The 19,872-nt window shown below is 40.5% G+C and overlaps 1 protein-coding gene across 1 annotated transcript; it reads left to right on the forward strand.

Moving 5' to 3' along the window:
* Positions 1-59: 59 nt before the first annotated feature.
* LCMT1 (leucine carboxyl methyltransferase 1) lies at positions 60-19,064 on the forward strand. Its single transcript, XM_085237919.1, has 11 exons — positions 60-239; positions 1,183-1,274; positions 2,182-2,303; positions 3,250-3,326; positions 3,981-4,042; positions 11,476-11,578; positions 12,994-13,114; positions 13,826-13,927; positions 14,393-14,484; positions 16,127-16,224; positions 18,166-19,064. Exons 1-11 carry the CDS (start codon positions 142-144, stop codon positions 18,186-18,188), a joined length of 990 nt encoding a protein of 329 aa, XP_085094045.1. The 5' UTR covers positions 60-141; the 3' UTR covers positions 18,189-19,064.
* The last annotated feature ends 808 nt before the right edge of the window (positions 19,065-19,872 follow it).

Consider the following 19,872-nt stretch of genomic DNA (forward strand, 5'->3'; position numbering starts at 1 on the left):
GGGCGAAGCCGTGAGCCAATCGTGACGGCGCACCGCCGAGCTGCGGCGCACGGCCTCGCGCAGGCCGCCCAATGGGAAGCGGCGGGGGGCGTGCCGCAGGGTGGTGGCGGCAGCGGCGGGCGGCTGAGACTCGCGCTCTCTATGGCGACCGCCGCTCGCGATCAGCTGCCCGCTGCCGGCCTGGACGAGGCGGATGAGGCGGTCCGGGGCACGTGCGAGGACGCATCCGTCTGCAAACGGTAATGGCTGTGGGGTGGGGGCAGCGAGCCGGGCGTGGGGTCGGCCCGTCAGCGAGGCGATGGCCTGCCCGGTGCTGGCCGTGTGAGAGCAGCGGGGTCGGGAAGGGAAAGGGATCGGGGACGTTCAGGGCTGTGGTGTGAGCGGGCGGGTGTTGGCTGCGAGGGCATACTGTGGGCGGTGCTGCTGTCAGCTCCCGGCCCTGACCTGCTTTCATCTTAGAACCTGTTTGTAAGGCATCATCAGCGATAATTAGGGTTGCCGATAATTAGAGCTGTCCTTTTAGCAAGAACTGAAAATGTCAGCGACGTGCAAAACTCGGGACAAACATCTCGGTGTTGTTCAGAGCTCTTTATGTGGTTTCTTCCCGAAGATGTGTGCAGGAGATGATGGGGTTGTTGCCCTCTTATGTATGGTCGTGAGTTTAATTCAGGTGTTGATGGCACTTACTTCCTTTGGTACTGAGGTAATGCCAGGGAGGGGTGTTGGAGAGTTAACCTGCCAGGCTATGAGGTCAGAAAGCTGTATTAGAACAGAACAGTGTTGTTGGCTGTGTTAAAGTGGCATGTAGAAGCTCAGGAATAAACGTATACAGTTTGCAGCATATAAATGTACAAAAGTTGTCTGTACCGATTAGGGGACTTTTTAGATACGTATCCTTTCTTGCTGCGTTCTCAAAGAAATATTTGGAACTGGGATCTTGTGTAAGTTCATCAGGTAGTGTAAAGGCCATTGAAAAGATACTTACGTGTATAGGAACAGCCAGAATTTTTAACTGGGCATCCTGCAACTTCTTATACTTGCATACATTTGGTAGACTTCTTAAACCTTATCTGCATGTAGGCATGCAGGTCAGAGAGCCTCCTTTGAAGCTTGGTTATCTTTTGAAATATACCTTGGTGGCCTTAATTCATAACTTTTAATTTTTCTTCCTCTGCTGGGCAGGTTTGCTGTAAGCGTCGGTTATTGGAAGGACCCTTACATCCAGTATTTTGTGAGGCAAGCCAAAGAAAGAAAAGCACCTGAAATCAACAGAGGCAAGTCAGCAAATAAGTGTGGATGAGTATTGTACAAATATATTTTAAGTGTCCTTTATAGTAGAAATGCTAAGTTATCACCTGATACAGTGATTGAGCACCTCGTGAGAAGGTGGAGCCAACCCAGGGGAGCTCAGATACATGCAATGCACCTGTATGAGCAAAAGGAGTAGAGCCAGGGTCCACCCCTTCCCAGACCTCATTTAAGGGTTGGCTGCCCAGGCAAGGGGCTCTTGCTGGAGATCCCTGAGGTCTTCCTAGGGGTAAGCAGGCTCTTTCCTTTGCTTCTGTGTCTATGGCTGCTGTATTTGAGCATTTCCTTACTTCTGCAGTCTGGGAATTTGCTACTACGCTGTCATTGCTGTGCTGCCCTCGTGTTGCAGTGTTACAAACATTGAAGCACTCCAGTCCTAATTTCTGTATGCTATGTGTATGGAACATAAAGTATACGTGAAAGAGTAAGATACATACCCTTCATAGTAAAATTACATGCTGTCTGACCTTCTTAATAGATTTTCTTATTATCAAAGTTCTTATTATTTATTTTCTGTATTCTGAAATAGAGTATCCCTATGTTTTGGTTAATGGGCAGTACTCTGCACAGAGCAATCAAAATCACTATTTGAGTGGAGACAACAGTGTGAGTCAGCTCTGGCCTCTGCTTGAATTAATTTGGTCTGTTCTTCGTGTACCCAAGGAATCACACTTTTTTTTTTTTTTTTCCTTACATTGGGTGAGATAGTAACAGGAAGAAAAAATAATCCTTATAAAAGAGGTATTCTTCTTCCTAAGAAGTATATTTTTAAGTAGATAAAGAGTTTCCAAAGTTGCTAAAAAACAAAATTGAGTATTAAGCATCCATTACTAAAATAGTAATTTAAAAATATAAACTTTTTTTTGTTAACAGGCTATTATGCTCGTGTTCAGGGTGTCAGTTATCTGCTTGAGGCTTTTCTAAAGAAGACAGAGTGCAACTGTCAGATTGTTAATCTTGGTGCTGGCATGGATACCTTGTTCTGGAGATTAAAGGTAAGTGATAGCTGAGAATAAAGAACCCAGCTGAAGACAGAGATTTGTGTGGATGTTTGAAGCACTCTTCTGTGAGGGCTTATCAGTGCTGCTTTCTGTAGCACAATGTGGAGGTGTGCTGTGTGGCTGTATATGTCTGCAGACTGCCCGGGCTGGTTTACCTTATTCTCAGCTTGTTTAGAATTAAGTATCTTTAAACTGTAGCACATGAGGAGAGGGTTTTTCACTGACCTTCCCGAAAAAAACATATGACATGAAGCTGACCTCTAGTGGACTTTCAGGAACTTCACATCTTACTGTCCTCTTAAGCACAGGTTTTCACCGTCCTTGTTTTATACTAGCACACAAGTAGGTTATTGAGGTAGAGTGTTGTGCATGCTTTTTACTTGTTTCTGAGTTATGTGAATTTATATAAATGTGAGATTATATACACAAATATTATGTATCTGCATGCATTTATGTAGTTGATGATAATTCATGATTCTTGTACTGTGTGATAATATTCAGAATATTCAGATACTGTGTAATGGTTACTTACTAACTTACACTAAATCTGTTTTTTCAAAGAAAACTAGAAGAGGCCAGTTGCATTTTGCATGGTCACAAGTATTTATGTTACACTCAATGGAAGGGAAAAGTTATTTCTGAGATGCAAAGCTTTTCTTCTGACATACAGTTCTGTGAATATGAGGTTGTTTTAACTTTTATTAACTTGAATCAATACCACTCTAGTGTCCAGGATGTTTTACCTAAAAATGTTAAATATTTTGTTTGATTCCTAGAGAATATTTTAATGATTCTCAACTTCTATTTTTTAAGTTGTGTGTTTAAATACGCTGTTATTAACAATGCCAATGTAAACTGAAACAAAACTGCTTGGGACTTAAGGCTAAATCTTCTTGTTGTGTGGATGTTCCTAATTCTGTTGTCTTAATCCAATTCTCAGGATGAAAATCTTCTCCCTAGAAAATACTTTGAAGTGGATTTTCCAATGATAGTTGCAAGAAAAATACATAATATAAAGTAAGTGTAAGGCTTGTGTTAACCTGTGTGGAACTACATGTAAATCAGCAAAATGTAATGAATTACAAGCTATGAATTTTAATTATTCAATCACTCTTCAGAGGAGTCCTTCACACTCCGTGATTTAGAATAAAGGTTTGATTATTCAGGCTAAGTCCTACAGAGAAGATTATTCTGTCACTGCTTCAATTTGGGGAAGTCACTGTGTGAAAGCTGTAGGAAGGCAAACTGACTTAATTCTCAATTGTCTAAAATACAGTAGACAGAGCAAGTCTCAGGGTGATTAGGGGGCAATTAAGTCTCTTTCTCTTCCAACTAAATACAGTAGGAAACTTTCAGAGTTGCATGTCAAGTTAGAGAGAGGAATTAGCTGATACAGTACTTGAATATTATTTGAATAAATAAGATTTATGGGGAATACTTCAGGGGAGTGTCTAGATTTGTCTTTGAAGAGTTACCTCAGCATTGTAGGAGTTCGTGGGTATGAAACTCAACTGCAGCATATTGTAAGTCTAATCTGCAAACACTTTTCTTTCCAGTAGAGGGCAGAGGTATTCTCTTGTCCTTCACATGTGTTTGAAAGAAAAATTTTTTTGGAAGCACATAGTTAAACAAGCCGAACTGCTCAGAGCTGCTTCTTCCTTCTTCCCACAGATCAAAACCTCCCCTGTCAAAACCAATCATAGAAACCCATTCAGGGGACTCTCTTCTAATAGGTGAGTCATCTTTAAAATAAATCAGCAATGTACTGCAGCACTTTTAAAACTTTTCGGATCACTTTGTTCTGATATGTGGGCAGGCTTTTAATGTTTGAAATGCTGTTTGGACAGAGAATTGGGAGGGAAGAGAGGCTTATTTCTTCTCTTATAGAATCATGCCCATTTGCTCTGTGACATGTTAGAAATATCGTCTTTTGAAAAGGTTTTATTCTGCTAGAAAGTTTCTTCTTTCTTGTATGTAGCTTAACTTATGTTTCACTCTATCACAGAAAAAAAAGAATGCTACTGATAGTCATGTATGCTTGATTAAAATGAGTGCTTTCCTCTGTCTTTCAATCTCATTAAGAGTACAAGTCTTTGTGTTACTTCTGTGAAGACTCCACCAAATGTATTTTACAAAGTTATTTCTTAGGAGCCAGTGCTGTTTGTTACATTTCAGTATTTTAAAAGAGGATATTAGACTCAGATGGTATTATGTGCTCATATTGTCTTAGCTTACAGACTTGTAGTGTTGTGTCAAGAGTTTAATGTAAAAAAAATTCTTTACTTAGGGGGGAAAAAACAGGTTCTTCTGAGTAACCTTTGTGGTGCCCAAATTGCAGGTAGTGCACTGTAGTTATTTCTTCTGGACTGTTTAGGAGGAAGATTAGTTATCTGCATCTGCAGTGTCAACTAGTTTGTGTTTGCAAGCGTAACTGTGAATCTGAGGTTGTGTATTTCCTGGTGGCTAAATCTGCATGTGATTTTTGTAAGCACCACTCTAGCTAAGGGTCTGGAGGGCCCTCGAGAGTGTAGAGGATGTGCTTATCCTGCCAGCGACTTGGTGTGTGTGCTCATCTGAGACCTGTTTAGTGCCTGAACTTGGATCAGAGTAACTGTCACACTAAGTAGACTACTCATATTTGTGTGTGCCCTGCACGTTTTACTACTGCATACTGGGGATTTGTAACTTACTGAATCTTTAAATGACATCTGTATATCAGAGTTCTCTACTTTTCATTCAGGTCTAAAAAGATGAAAGCCCTGTGTGCCTGTCTCTGAAAAACAGCTTCAAAGTAGCACTGAGTTTCAGTGGGAGACTGTACAACCATGTCATACAATGAAACATGCTGCATAAGCACTCCTGAAAATGCATTAATATGAAGAAGATCAGAATGGTTCAATAGTGTTTGTGTAACTGAATAGCTCTGTAGATACCTCTAGTACAGCAGAACAATTGTAAAGTCATCAAGTTGCATGTATTCCAATCAGAAGCTACTAATTAACAATTCATAAAAGTAAACTTCAATTAGTGCATCACTGCTGAATCTACTGGACTGATTTATTTCTCTAAAGCTGTTCATCATCTTCTTTCCCCGTGCTGGGTGTCGAATGCCTTAATGTAGGAATTTGTGTGGCTAAGCTGGTGTAGGCTGTATCATGCTGAGACCTTTGGGTTTAGCCCAGTGTCTGGGTCTTTGGAAGTGTTAGAGATCTGCTGTGGCACACAAAAACCATAAATAAGCTTGTGTGAAATCCCTCTGGGAACTCTTTTTTTAAGGACATATTAATAGAACTGCTTCCTGTAAAAGTAGCACCAGAAGAGGACATAAGTAGACAAATGAAATAGTCAGGTGAATCTTGTATGGTCCTAAAGACTTCTCACAGTTCTAAAGGAACTTGACAGTGAAATCACTCAGCTACTAACTGGTGTGTACCTTCTCATTTTAAAATTGTCTTAGTACCTGAGAACAGGAAGGTGGGAGCTGAGACTCAAATGGGCTCCATTGGTCTCTGTGAGCCCAATTCAGGGAGCTACAAACCAGTAGGACTGATGCCTCTAATTTGGACAAATTAGTAGGAACTCTAACAGGCAGTCTTAGTGGAACCACAGAATGATATAATGTGTCGAGAAATAGTTAACATGGCTTTTGTGAAGATAAGTTATGCTTCACAAACTTACTGGAGTTAATGAATGTAGTAGAGAAGGGCATCCAATTAATAATGTAATTGAATTTGAAAAATGCCTATTAACAAAGTTATTTGCCAAAGTTTGCCAGCAAAATTTTGTTGTTGTTGTAGAGGGGGAAGGAATGGTTCTCTCAAAAGAGCTGGGGATGAAGGGTAGGCATATGTGGTTAATTCTCATTGTAGAGGGAGGTGGAAATCTGGCGGATATTATTCAATACTAAGAAACAATTGGGAGGATAGAATGAATACAAAGTGGCAGCTTGTTGGCAAGACCAAACTCTTCTGCAGTTTTTTTACCACTCTGAAGAATCTTGTGAAATTAGTGACTTGCTGATAAAATTCAATGCGGATGAATATAAAGTGATGCACATGGGTGGAAGGAGTAGTTTGTGCCTCACGTGGAAATGGGAGGCTTCTGGCTGATCATTGCTACTGAAGTACAAGATGTACGTGTCATAATATGTACAATGTTTATAAAATAAAAGCATTGGTTCAGTAATGGTCCAGAAATCCCAATCAAACTTAAGAATTTTTAGGAAAAAGGATAGAAAACAGCAGTATTAGTAACAAGTGCTTGCCCTCTTTTTGTCTCTTCCCTAAATAATGGCTGCTGGTGTCTGTGGGAGGCAGGATGCTGTGTGGGGTGGACCTTTGGTGTGACCTAATAGAGCTGTTAGAAAAATTCAGTGTTCTCAAAGTGTCATCTGGCCCCAGTTGTAATGGGGCATAATGAAGCAGTGCTTCCAGACAATAAAATGCTGCTTATTGCTTAGCATTTTAGAATCTTGGATATGGTGATTTTGGGGTTGGTGGGTTTTTTTCCATTTAAGTCAGGTCCACACTACTGTCTCTTGTGCACAAGGAACAATTTGTTTAATTGCTTTGGAATTTATTTCTTCAGTTGCTATAATATCCACAGAAGTGACTCTTCTCATACTGTATTTTTTTCCTTGCGCCAAGTGTTTTCATTTTTGGAAGCAGTGCTAACAGGCAACTTTCTTGGCTTCAGGGCAACATTTGTTTTCTCCTTTCTGTTCAAACAAAGAAGTGGCAGCAAGCCTTGCAGTTCATGTGTAGATATTTATGGCCTCTGCTCTTCAACGCAACAAGATGACGCTTGTCATTGAATAGCTCTGTCTTTCACAGGGCAATGCTAGATCTCCAGGGAGAAGCAGTGAATTTGTGCAGTAATATGACATAACTGTGGCAATGTCAGGTTAAATAGTTTCCAAAGTTCAGTGTTGCTATTTGGTTTATAATGCAGTTGTGAGTGTCAGGAAGCTCTACCTTTGTCACCTTGCAGGTACAAATTGTACTTCAATGAACTATTACCTTTGTGTCACTCATGAACTTATTGATTTAGAGAACTCTGAATACTTGTAGCAGAGGAAGTGCTGTGCTATGATGCTGTGATTTATGCACCTGTGGCTGTAACTTGAGCAGTGTTGCTTCAGTGGACAGTTTAAGGTAGGGGATGAGGTCTAGCCATCATAAAGCAGGACATTTATTTACAGGTAGCATGGTTCTGTGAAGGGAAGCTTTATTGTGGAGAGGTCAAAAGACAAGTGGAAGCAAATGTTACTGACATTCTGTGAGTACAATGACACTTAAATTCCAGCCACTTGTATTGTTACTTCCATGCCAAAAGTCATGGAAACTATACGTATGGGTGATATGATCAGAAAAAATGCTCTGTTGTATTTGTGCGTGCTTACGTTATCTGTACATGAGGCTGAAAGGAGGCTTTGGGTCATGGGGTGGATTGCAGTCATGGGGTTGATTTTCTTCCTACTCTCTCTTCCCTGATGTTTCCCAAATGAAGTCTGAATCTGGTATTTCACATGGCTTAGTTTCAGAAAAGTACAAGACAATCTGTACACAATTGAATGTGTTGAATGTGAGCATCACAGAGAGAACGGTCAGATAATTCTATGCTGTAGGAAAGAGTGAGACCAATCAACTTTGCAGCAAAGCCATGGTGAGATGCTGGAATGAGTGCCTGGAATATGAGACTTTCCATGGATTCAGCCACCAAACATCACTGGCCCTGCCAGCATTAGGACAGCTGGCCTGAGTCACAGCAAGGTGGTCTTGTTCCTTCAAAAACAAGGGATGTGGAGCTTGTAAGGGAGATAACATGTAAGTCAACAGAAAGGAAAGGAAACCTTTCATATGAAGTGTTTTGGGGGCAATATCTTCTCCAGGACAGAATGCACACGCACTGTGTGCTCGTTACAGGAAGCCCTTCCCATTCTCATGCTGCTTTCCTTTGCATCTGGTTCTTGTGCTGATGTTTCAAGGAGTGAGATTATAGTGAAGGAAAAAAAGTAGTTTCTTTTTCTAAGAACACCAACTATTTGATTCAGTTAAAAGAAAAATTGATTTTTGCATAAGGAAAAAAAGAAAATCAATTGAGATGGTGTTCCTGTTCTACCAGGCTGAGTTTTGTTTTCGTTTTCCTTTTTCAGCTACTCTGCAGGTAGGTATTTTACAATACATTTGCACCAATGCTGCTTGTTCAGAATGACAGCCTATTTCCAAATATTCATATTTAGAACATCAAGTTATGCTTGTAAAACATAAAGTAAAACAGAAATTGGTGCCAAAGACCATGAAGTAGGATCACATTGTTTTCTCGGGAGCTTATGACTGTGCTTTGACTTTTGGCCTTCAGGCTGGGAACAGTGGCAGTGCCAGCCATCATCAGCTGTCATTGCCATCTCTATGTGAAATGATGGAGCAGCTGTCAGCCTGATTTTGTTAAAGTATTTTTCCCTGGTTAGGTTTGATATCTTCATCTCTTTGACTTGATTTTTTTTTTTTCCTGCCATACCTAAGCCAAAAGTAGAAGAAATCTTACGAAGAATTCTAGAGGTTTGCCTTAAATTCTTTCCTCAAACTTTGATTTCCTTTTGCCTTTTTTCATTTTAAAATTGAGTTGTGCAAACTATGCAAATTTTGTATCTTTCCATGAGATTTCCTCTGAGATAAAAGTATTGCTTGTAAATGTTGGCATGTATGAATTATGGAGATATTTAATGAGATGCTCTCAGATACATTTCAAATGCACAACTTCTAGCAATTGTATCAGCTTTCATATAATGTGTGTGCAGCTCTTCTTCACTTTTCATCTGCGGTTGTGTTTGCCAACAGCCATCAATGGAGATTTGAGGGAAGCTGGCAGGAAAACGTGTGGAGAAACAAGTACATTCTGTTTGAATGGACCAGAGAGGAGCCAGGCAGCCCAGACACTGGAAATAGAAGTAGTGTCTGCGTTTGGAGTAGAAGGCTTTTGAAGAGAATCCGTTCCTCATCAGCTTTCTTGGCCTTTTAAAAGTTTCTGCTGTAGGGAGTCCTCTGTGTTCTCAAAGATGTTCCTAAGCACTAAGTATGCGTAGCTTTAATGTTTAAGAAATATTTCTCCTGAGCCTTTAAGGAAACCTGCTTGTTTGTTTTTCCTTCTGCTGTTGGTTTTGTAAACTATTTTATTATTCTTTCCCGTGGTAGGTAACTTGAAATAAGCAGGCTGTGGCTTGCTGGCTGTTATTTCACTTGTCCGTACAGCTCTGCACTGGGGAGCAGTCAGTTCATGGCCATCCCCTCTTACCCTGCCAAGGCATGACTGACACTGAATTTGCTCATTATGTCAGCAATTGTGCTGAAATTTGAGCACTTGTAAAGGACAAGTAACCTAACCTGTGGGAGGTTTTGCTCTTTCTTGCTCTTCAGCGATAGAAATTCTCAAATCAATGTGGTGTGAGCGGAAAACGTTTATTTCTACCTCTGATGAAATGTTTGTGGTGTTTCCATTATTCGAGCACTTCAGAATTCTTGCAATTTATTTTTGGTCATTGTTAACATACCGGTGTGCCCAAGTCAGTGAAGCTGGACAAGAAGATTGCATCAATTCCATACTAATTGTGATGGCTGACGCTTACTTTGCTGTGTCTCCAGGCAGCACACAAGTCACTATATAAGTACTTTCCTGTGTGTGGAGGGTTTTTTTTTGGTACCATTATCATGGCCTTGATATAATAACTTAAATAGAAGGGTGTGGGAAGCAGTAAAGCTATTACAGAACATGCACATGGAGAAAAGCCTTGACTGAAAACGTTGAATCACTTGCTGTACAACTTTTCCCACTCCCCTGTAACTCTGCACAAACCATCTCTGTCCCTGTTCAGAACTGCTGCTGGAAAACACTGTTGTGACTTACAGGAGCCATTTCCAGAGCTGGTCACTTGAAAACTAAATGGAGATCTTTCTTCTGGAGGATTTGATGTAGCGCTTAGTGTAATGAACTGCATGGTATTTTTTTTCCATCGTTTTTTTTTTTTTTTCTCCCGAAGGGCAAAACCTCCTTTATCCCCTCTCTTCAGCCACTTGGCTCTTCTTCACCCAGCACTTGATGTCTGTTCCTGTGTCACTGCCCAGGACTGTGTGCCTGCTGTGGGATCCCAGAGCTGTGCTGCAGATGGGCAATGACTGTCCGTCACAAGACCGTTCCAAACTCTCACATTGTTCTCCCCACCCCGTTTAGCTTTCTTATTTTACTGCTTGCTCTGATTGTCACATGCACACAGTAGGAGGGAAAAATTATGTGCTGTTCTGCCCTCATGTCTTCACTCCAGTAGTACAGTCCTTGAGTTAAAGCATGAAAGAGCAATCTGTTACATTCCCACAGAACTTTACGTCTTTAAGTGGGTTAGATACTGTACTTGTAAACGTGTTCTGCGGGGTCTGGTCTTGTGTAGCTGAATTGATTGCTGCTGATTGTCAGCAATGAGCGCATCCTGCTGTCAGTAATTCTGTTGGCCTCCTGACAGTTCTGCCATGTAGCGAAGTGTCTTTGGGCTTTAGGATTTGTTCCTCCTTAATATGGGGAAACAATGTGGAAGCTTGCTGCCTGCTGTGCCCTGGGGTGAATATTTGCATCACAAACTGTCTTTGTATTTTGACTCTGCACGCATGATACTGTTACTCCATCATACTGGGAGCCTCAAATAACTTCTGACCCCAAAACCTGATACTCACCTGTGTTATATAATTTTACGTATTGCTAATTTGTATAACTATATCTTGTTAATTTTTGGAACATTGTTACTTTAGTTTTTCAGTGATTAGGTAGGAGATGCACGTAAAAAGTATATTGGGTCATCTAAAAAGAAAACAAAAACCTTGCCTTGAATCTTCACATTCTTTCTTTCCTCTGTGCTTTCCTTGAAACCGTGGTAACAGGAGGGATAACCTCTCGGCGTTGTCCTGCTGCAGAGCACAGGATGAGGTGTTCTGCAGTCCGGTGCTAATGCAGCAAAATCTGAAAACCCCAACAATGTTTTTTAAAAGAAGAGTTTGCAGTTAATTGCTAGGTACAACAGACTGAGTTTCGACTTCGTGTGTTCCTGCATGGTTTTTTAATTTATAATTTCAGCATGTCTCTTATTTGTACCTGTTGGTCTCTGAAAATTCTGAACTTGCAGATTCCCACAGCTTGGACTCCAGCCGATACTCCATAGTGGGAGCGGATCTTCGCTTCTCGTCAGATCTAGAGGAAAAGCTAAAGAAACACAAACTGGATGTACAGTAAGACTGTGTTATTTTTGTGGGGCTTTTTGGTAAGGGCTTACAGAGCAGACTGGCGAGTGCAAAGTCAGGCTTGGATGTAAAGTTTCTGCATCCAGTTCCCGCTGTGCTATTTCCATGGTTACCTTTTCCTGAGTCCTTTGAGCAGAAGACACTGCGCAGACCCAGCCTGGCTGAGCCAAAGCTGCTGCTGCAGCGCTGGTGCTTCTGCAGTCCATCCTGCAAACTGCTTTTTTTCACCTGTGTATCAGTATGTCATGAACTACTTTTTCTGAGGAGTGGAGTCTTTTAATGCTGACTAATGGGAGTACCTTGATAAGTGGATGTCTTCCACCATTATTGTTCTAGGTGTGTGAGTCAGGATTTCTGGGAGCATTAGCTGGTAAAATGAAGAATAATTCTGTCAGTATTAAATCATTTTAGAATTTTGTCTTTGTAATCACTTCATATTGCTTCTGCTTAAAGCCCCTACTGTTCCCTAGACCTTTTGGTAAAGAGATTGCTATGGAATCCTTTGAGAACTTAACTCTGGAAGCTAACGTTTGACATTTTGCTGTTCAAGCATTAGGCTTCTAGAAGTGGCAGGATTTAAGTTTTTAAAGCAGATGATGGACATACTTTTCAAATATAATATATATAAATAGTGGCTATCTGGCTGGGTGGGAGAGAGCATATGGGAAAGCAGAATGCATCAAACTGCCATTTAAATCTTTACATTTTCATCTTCTGAAATCTTGCCTTGTTTATATTGCTGTTCCTTGAGGAGTTTCTCCTGCTTCTAGCGACTTTTTCCCAATTAAAAGAAAACTCTCTAATTCTGAGCGAAATTACTCATGTAGCTGTCTATTTTGGTGATATGTTGGTTTTTTTTTTTGTGGATAGAGGGGGAAGAGACAAAGTGCAAAGTGTAGATTGCATTTTGTTAGATAATAGTACGTGTCACTCTTTTTACTTATGTAGAACCAATTTGCCTAATTATAATTCTTAGAACTTTTTAAAAAAAAATTTTTTTTTTTTTTGTCTTTATTCCTAGTTTTACTAATCTCTTAAAATAGGATGGATTGTGTGTGTGCAGGATATGGTTCTCTCCAAAATGAATTTTAATGTGTGCTATGGTTTGTGCCATCCCAGCTCAGAGGTGACTTAAAGGATACTTCTTCAGCATGTTGCACATCTGACTGAAAGGAGAGTTTCCTAACACCTCCATTCTGGAACCAGGGGAGGCCCCTGTAATTAATCTGTCAGCTGCCAGAAAACCCATTTCTTGTCAACTTAATGAAGTGATTTCATTCATTCTGAAGTGTCAAGTTCATAATAGCAGAGCTCTGTCAAGAATTTTGGGGATCATGAATTGCTTGCTTATAATTCTTGTTCTTTTGCTACAAATAGTTCTTTTTTTTTTTTCTATTTTGAAGTTTGCCAACACTTCTGGTAGCAGAGTGTGTGCTGGTTTACATGACTCCACAACAATCTGCAGATCTTTTAAAGTGGGCGGCGAGCACTTTTCCAGTGGCGATGTTTATAAATTATGAGCAGGTAAAACAAAAATGGCATTTCTGAACTGCATTAGTGACATAAAAATTGCTCTCAGAAGTGGGAATTGTCTGTAGAAAAGAATATGGCCTATTCTTACTTTACAAACGCAACAGGTTCTGCTGAAGTTTTATCTTGTAGTTCTGTTATCTCATTGCAAAGAGTATATGTCTGTTCAGAAGGATGATTTGCTGAACTATACTGAACCAAAACAGTTAGACTTAATCCTTATGTGGATGATCCATAGAATATTGGTTTAGATAAGACAGCGGTAAGTGAAGCAATGCTGCACGTTGCCTCTGAGTTTATAGCATTAGAGAATTAGTGGAGCAAAAATCGTATCAGTGTCAACATTGCTGAGGGAATCTAGGGGGTTTCAGAAGTGAGGAACAGGAGCTTCCATGTTATGGATCACTACCAGAGAGCTCATGTGAGTCATAAACAACTTAAAGCAGAGTCAGTTTTCAGTGCACAGTCCATGTGCCTGAAAGAGACATAGCATTGCCATCATCAAAAAGTCACTTGACTTGTAAATGTGATGTAGCTGAGGAGGGTGTGCCAGTGTGGAATGAGACCCAATGTAAGAATGTAATTGTTAGAAGTTATCCTGTACATTTTATGACAGACAACTAGAGTTTAACCAAGTTACTGCTTTTCACTGCGATTACGTCCTTTTCGGAAGGCGGAACACTTTTGTCTCATTCTCTACCTGAGGTGAATATGGCGGATCGGTTTGGACAGATCATGATTGAGAACTTGCAGAGACGGCAGTGTAACCTGGCTGGAGTGGAAGTCTGCAGATCCTTAGAATCTCAGGTAATAGGGCGCACAGCTCTGCCTGGTTGAGATGAGAACAGATTAATCTGATAATTCAGTGTGTGCACTGTAAGGCTCAGAGCGGTGACTAAAGCAGCACTGGGGCAGCTGCTACCTGCTGGAAATGATCTGCCTACTGGATAATTTTTAAGGTCCCCTCCAACTTAAGCCATTCTGTGAAATCCTTTCCTGTCCACAGTATGACAGTTCCCTGCTGTTAATGTCATGCTTGCCGAATACCACTTAGTTTCTGCAGTTGTACAAAAGCTGTAGTAGATCAGAGTGCAGCTCCATCTACCCCACTGCCATGCCTCAGTAGAGGCTTGCAGCAAATGCTTATATGAAGAGCTGTTATACTCTTCTCTAACAGGTCAAGTAGATGCCCTACAAAATCCTTAGGGGAAGAACTGTTTTCTGCTCTCTCTTCCTCATGTCTTCTGTAAACACTCCTCGTTTACTTTGCAGAAGGAACGATTGCTGTTAACTGGATGGGAAAATGCACATGCCATTGATATGATGAAAGTGTACAGCTTCTTGCCACAGGCTGATGTCAAAAGGTATTGCTGATAGCTTGCTTGCAGTCAATAGTCATCTTCAGACACCATTTCCAAGATTGCTCATGTCAATATTTAGTATGGGATTATCTCATATATCATAGGAGGAGCAGCATGTAGATGCTAGCTAGCTTGGCAGAACATGTTTGAGCTTGAAGTTTTTGCAGAACTTTAAGGAGAATGCTTGGAGCAACACACATTTACAGTACCTAAGGTGTTTTTTGTGATGAACATTCAGCCTCCACAACACTAAATGGGTGGGATGGGGCCTTAGGGTAGAGCAGGCTTCCATTCTTCATGTTCTCAAGGTGATGACATCTGTGTGTTTGCTCCAGTCTTGTAGGCGTACATAAGATTACTTGCCTTGTGTTGCTTCTACAAGTCAGTAGAAAATGGCTGCATTTGTTCTTCCCCTTCCCTGACAGAGGATTTAGGTGACGAGCCACGGTAATTTAGTGCTAGGACCTATGTACAATGCAAGCAAAGAGCAATGGAAAGGTGTGCCTAGCATTATGTTATTAACTCTAGGTATGTAGTATGAAGTGTGAGTTGCTACAAGTAATTCATTAACATTCACATATGGGGATTACTGAAGGCATGGGACTGAACAGGTGAGACTGAAAATCATGGGTTATTTAAATAGGAATGATGACTGAGCTTGTGCCATATGGTGCTTCTGGAAAGATGTAGTTTGTACTTTTTTCACAGTGTTTTCGGCTGTTATATCAGTTTAGCTCTTTCCACTTGATCCAGATGCCAATAAATAAGTTATGTGAACTGTTCCTCAGTAGTAATACATGGCAAATAATACTTTCAATTTATAAAAATCTTTACCTACAGAACCCCAGTTCTGCAGCACGTGCACCTCTGTAAGCAAACTTAGGAACAGTCTCCCCTCAGCCTCATTTAATCCTCAGTAGCAGCCATTCTAAATTTCTACCAAGAAAAATAAATGCTCCTGATATTCATGTAATCTGAAGTGAGAGTAGAATATGCCATATTAAACTTTTTTAAACAAGGACAGCTTGAGAGAAGTTTTCTCGCTTGGGCGAAGTGGAAAACACAAGATCTTACTTCAAAAAAGATCTTACTTCAAGAATCTTTGGTAGGGACCATTTTAGGAAAAAAAAATCCTCACATTTTGTATGCACCATTTGGTTTGTGCTTTGTCATGAGCTCATGTGGGAGAGTTGTTAGGAACTGCACTGGTGTACCCATCACTCACCGAGACATGATATGGACTTGTGATTGTCTGGATATAATGCTGTTTTCTGCTGTTAGCTGTTAATCCTTTGCTCGAGATAAATCTCCTTCCCTTAGGCTGCGCTCCATAAGTCCAGCAAGACCAGATGCATAGAGTAAAAAGGCTTGGAAGAGAAACACTGATATTCCTGAGAAATTACACAGATTAATCCTGAAACATTAAATTTCTGTGTGTAGAAGTTAAAAAATACCTTTCTGATAACTTGTCTTGTACACTGGCAACAAAGGTTAGGAGTGGTAGTATCATCATTATGTATTAATTTACTGCAAAGATAACTACTCTGTTGAATTATACCTTTCATGCTGTAAGAGTGAAAAAGTGTACATTATAAACTACGCTGAGACTTCAATTTAAATCACAAGTTTTATTTTGTTTCCACAGAATAGAAGAACTTGAATTCTTGGATGAAAAAGAACTCTTTGAACAACTAATGCAGCACTACTGCATCTGCTGGGCCTCAAGAGACAGCAGTAATCTGGGTAATGTTCCCCAGCATCTCGGAAGTAACCCTTCACACTGACATTTTACATGGGAAGACTGGGGCTATATGTACCAGTTGTATGATAGATGTATTGTGTAGCTGGAAAATGGGGTCCATTTCTCAGAGGCTGTGAACACCTCCTGAGTGGTGACAAGCAACTGTTTCTCCCCAGCCTTCTGGGGGATTTGTATAGCCATCTGAATTGCCCAACTGGAAGCCTGTCTGGTATCAGGGAGTTAGAGAGCACCTCTCCTACAAAGAAAAGCTGAGGGAGTTAGTCTTGTTTAGGTTGGAAAAGAGGAGGCTCTGGGAGACCTTAGTGTGACTTTTTAGTATTTAGAGTGAACTTATAAGCAGGAGGGGACTGACTTTTTACATTCTGATAGCAGTTAGAAAAGGGGAAATGGCTTTAAACTAAAAGAGGGGTGATTTAGGTTAGATGCCCAGAAGAATTTTTTTCAGTCAGAGTGTGGTGAGGTGCTGGAAGAGATTGCCCAGAGGTAGTGGGTGCTCCATCTCTGGAGGCATTCAAGGCCAGGCTGGATGGGACCTTGGGCTTCCTGAGCTGGATGGTGGCAGCCCTGCCCATGGCAGGGGGTTGGAACTGGGTGATCTTTAAGGTCTTCTCCAACCGAAGCCGTTCTATGATTTATTTTACACTGAAAGATGCCGTATGGGTTGCTTTAAATAACTGCTTTACACTATCAGTGCTAATTGAAAGGATTACAAATTGTATGTATGTAAAGTACCATATGGGCACATGGTATATAAAATCATGGTGTCCTGACAACATAAAAATACATTTTGTTACTTAGCCCGGGCTTCTTCTGCGCTGTCACCATTTACATCCATCTAAGGCTGAAGATTTCCATTCTTTGAGGGAGAAGAAACCCTCCGAATTTAACTGTTGTTGTTCTTAAAATTGTATCTCCCCTGGAATTTCAACTTTATGTAACATTATTCGTGTTGCTTGTGCTGTTGAAGAAATAGTAAAATCAAAATGAATTGTAGTTTGGGTGAAGAATGGGTGTCTGCAGCCATTATTTGTCCAAAGCTTGAAAGGCAACTCTATTGCACTCGAGTTTCTCTAGTTCTGTCTGCAGTATCTGGGATTCCAGTATTTCCAGAAAGTTGATATGGCTGCCAGTTCACATCTTCTTTTTCTTTCCTTTTCTGCCCCTCCCTTGTTCCTGTTATTCAACAACAATTTTTTTATTTTGCTTTTCCTCGTCAATTGTGAATAGATGAAATCTCTGCTGAAGTTGTGGATGTTCCTCAACCAAACTGAGCACTAAAACATCTGGTATAGCTGGTAAAGCTAGATGTACAATATCCCATTAGTGTAGTAACAGATTTCAGCTTGGAGTGTCTGCTGTCCACGATGTTCACCTACTCATAGTAGCCAGCATTCTTGGGATCCCCAGCATTAATTTTTTTCTGATTAAAGTAGTATTCAGGACAATTTTGGATACTGAGGTTAAATACTGCAATGTATCTTAGAAGTCAGAAAAGACAGCTCTCAAAGGAGATAATCAAATACGTAATGCTTGGATATATCTCAGTTTAAACCACTTTTTCTTTAGTGTAAAATCAGTGTCCCTATTAATGGTCCTTTCCCCATCTTTCTCTTGTTAATTCCATTGAAAGATCCTTCTATCTGCAGTCTGTATTGCTCCTTTTGTCACAACTTCAGTACTCCTTCAGATTGATTTATTCAGATCAATTGCTGAACTGCTGTAAAAAGAGCTTAAAAGTTCAGATCAACTCTTCCTAATTTTTTTCCTGCCAGATCCTTTGTATTTGTTTGCTGTTTGTTTTTTCAAATAGTAATAATCTGAAAGCATCCCTCGTTCTGTGTCTAACTATCTCTGTAATGAAATATGGGTGGCATAAGAATTAACGCTTGTTTCTTCCCCCACACCATCACTCTTTCCTGTAGGTCTTGCAGACATCACCTTCTAATGTACTTGCTCAAGGGAAGCCGTGGGTCCAGAAGCCACAGCTGCTGCCTTCTTCTTGAGACAAGGTCACAGAAATGATGGGACTGTGCATGTGCCGAGTTCAGTCTGCTCATCTGTGTAAGCAGTGCCAGTGAAGAAAGTGACGGGTGCTGCTGATGTTGACTGTCCTGTTGGCTTTTGGTAGTTTGAATTTTTTTTTTGCCCGTTTTAAGCAACTGATATGAAGCAAGATTCACCTCTCATTCCTGGATATGAGTATAATGACAGGCTTTTATAAGATGACTAATTCCTGTTTAAAGGCTCACCTTCCTCAGTTTAAAACTGTGAGTGTTCTTGGATTATATTCTCCACTTTCATCTCCTTGTGGATGTGTAAACTGTATTTGTGATAGGAAGCTGGAAAAATATGTTGAACTGCATTAGTGGATTTCTCTTTGCACTGTGCACGGCTGATCATGAAGGTTAGTTTTGTTAATTTTCTTTGTTTGGGTTTAACTCTTAGGAAGTGTCGCCCTGTGAGCTTTCTCCAGGCTTTTACTATTGCTACAAGGCTGTCACTATGCTTGGTCTGCCCTTTATGTGGGAAGAGTGAAAGAAGAAAAGGGGCCATGATTAAAGCAGCCTTTATTTAACTGGGAAGGGCTCAGCTTGGTGGTTCAGCATGAGGATGGTTGTGGTGAGAAAGGAAGTAAACTATATTTGCACTCCTGGCGATATTTTTACACCAGTCTCTATTTCTTTCTTTCCCCTTAAAAGAAATGAGCAAAATCCATTTAGTAACAAAAAAAAAAAAACAAACCCTAACCCCCTTCCTACTGTTTGGAATTGAATCCTGCAACCTTCTGAGAAGAATAATAATAAATGTTTAATATTTATAATGTGCCTACTGTCTTATTTATTAGAAATGACCTATTCATTTCTGGTTTGACTGCATTTTCCCTTTGGCAAGTGCTTCAACAAGAGTATTTTATTAAAAGTAGCTGCAAGGATAAACTGACTTTTGTACACTGTGCAACTTCCTGTAGTGTAAATGTATCTGTCTTAGGAAATAGTTGATACAGGTTTGGACTGAAGAACAAGGGAAGGAGGTTATTGGGATTGTGTAAAAAAGAAAAAAAAAAAAAATCCAAGGGAACAGAAGTAGGAAAAAAAAGAAATGGCCTTCACTTTGCTCTCATTGCAGAGTCAAGTGCCAGTTTCAGTCACTAGTAACTACAGGCAGTCCAGTGTTCTGTTTGTATCAAGCCGAGCTCTTAAGTGACAAGGCACAGAAATGCAGTATTTGGTTAACAATCGGTCTTTGCAAAGTATTCACTTAAGCTCATTCCCCAAAGAGAAGAAATGGATCCTTTGTGCAGCAATGAAAGGAACTCAAAACCTTTGCTTCCAAGCTAACAATCTCAACAGCATGCTTATGCCTGTGCTTTTTGTTGGAGCTTAGCTGTACCCCTCTTGCTGAGAGGCACATGCAGGCTGTCCTGGTCTGCATTAGTGTTGACCCTTTCTCTCTGCCAGTGCAGGAGCCCAGAAAGGTATGTCCCTTTTTTTGCCTTGCTATCGCAGTTCCTTTTTGTGCATAGCAGCTACAACCAGAGACTACAGGATTTACCACTGGGTGATGTATTTTTTTCCATTGCTGTTGCCTGCAATGTAGACTGGAGAAATAGACTTCCTGATGAGCCCTTC

This window comes from Meleagris gallopavo, chromosome 16, assembly GCF_905368555.1.
Source record: "Meleagris gallopavo chromosome 16, MGAL_WU_HG_1.1, whole genome shotgun sequence".
Lineage (NCBI taxonomy): Eukaryota > Metazoa > Chordata > Aves > Galliformes > Phasianidae > Meleagris > Meleagris gallopavo.

Excerpts from the sequence above, each read along its gene's own strand:
- LCMT1 (XM_085237919.1), top strand. The coding sequence starts at position 142 with ATGGCGACCGCCGCTCGCGATCAGCTGCCCGCTGCCGGCCTGGACGAG. Across the intron at positions 240-1,182 it reads GACGCATCCGTCTGCAAACG|GTTTGCTGTAAGCGTCGGTT; the intron begins GTAATGGCTGTG and ends TCTGCTGGGCAG. Across the intron at positions 14,485-16,126 it reads CCACAGGCTGATGTCAAAAG|AATAGAAGAACTTGAATTCT; the intron begins GTATTGCTGATA and ends TTGTTTCCACAG.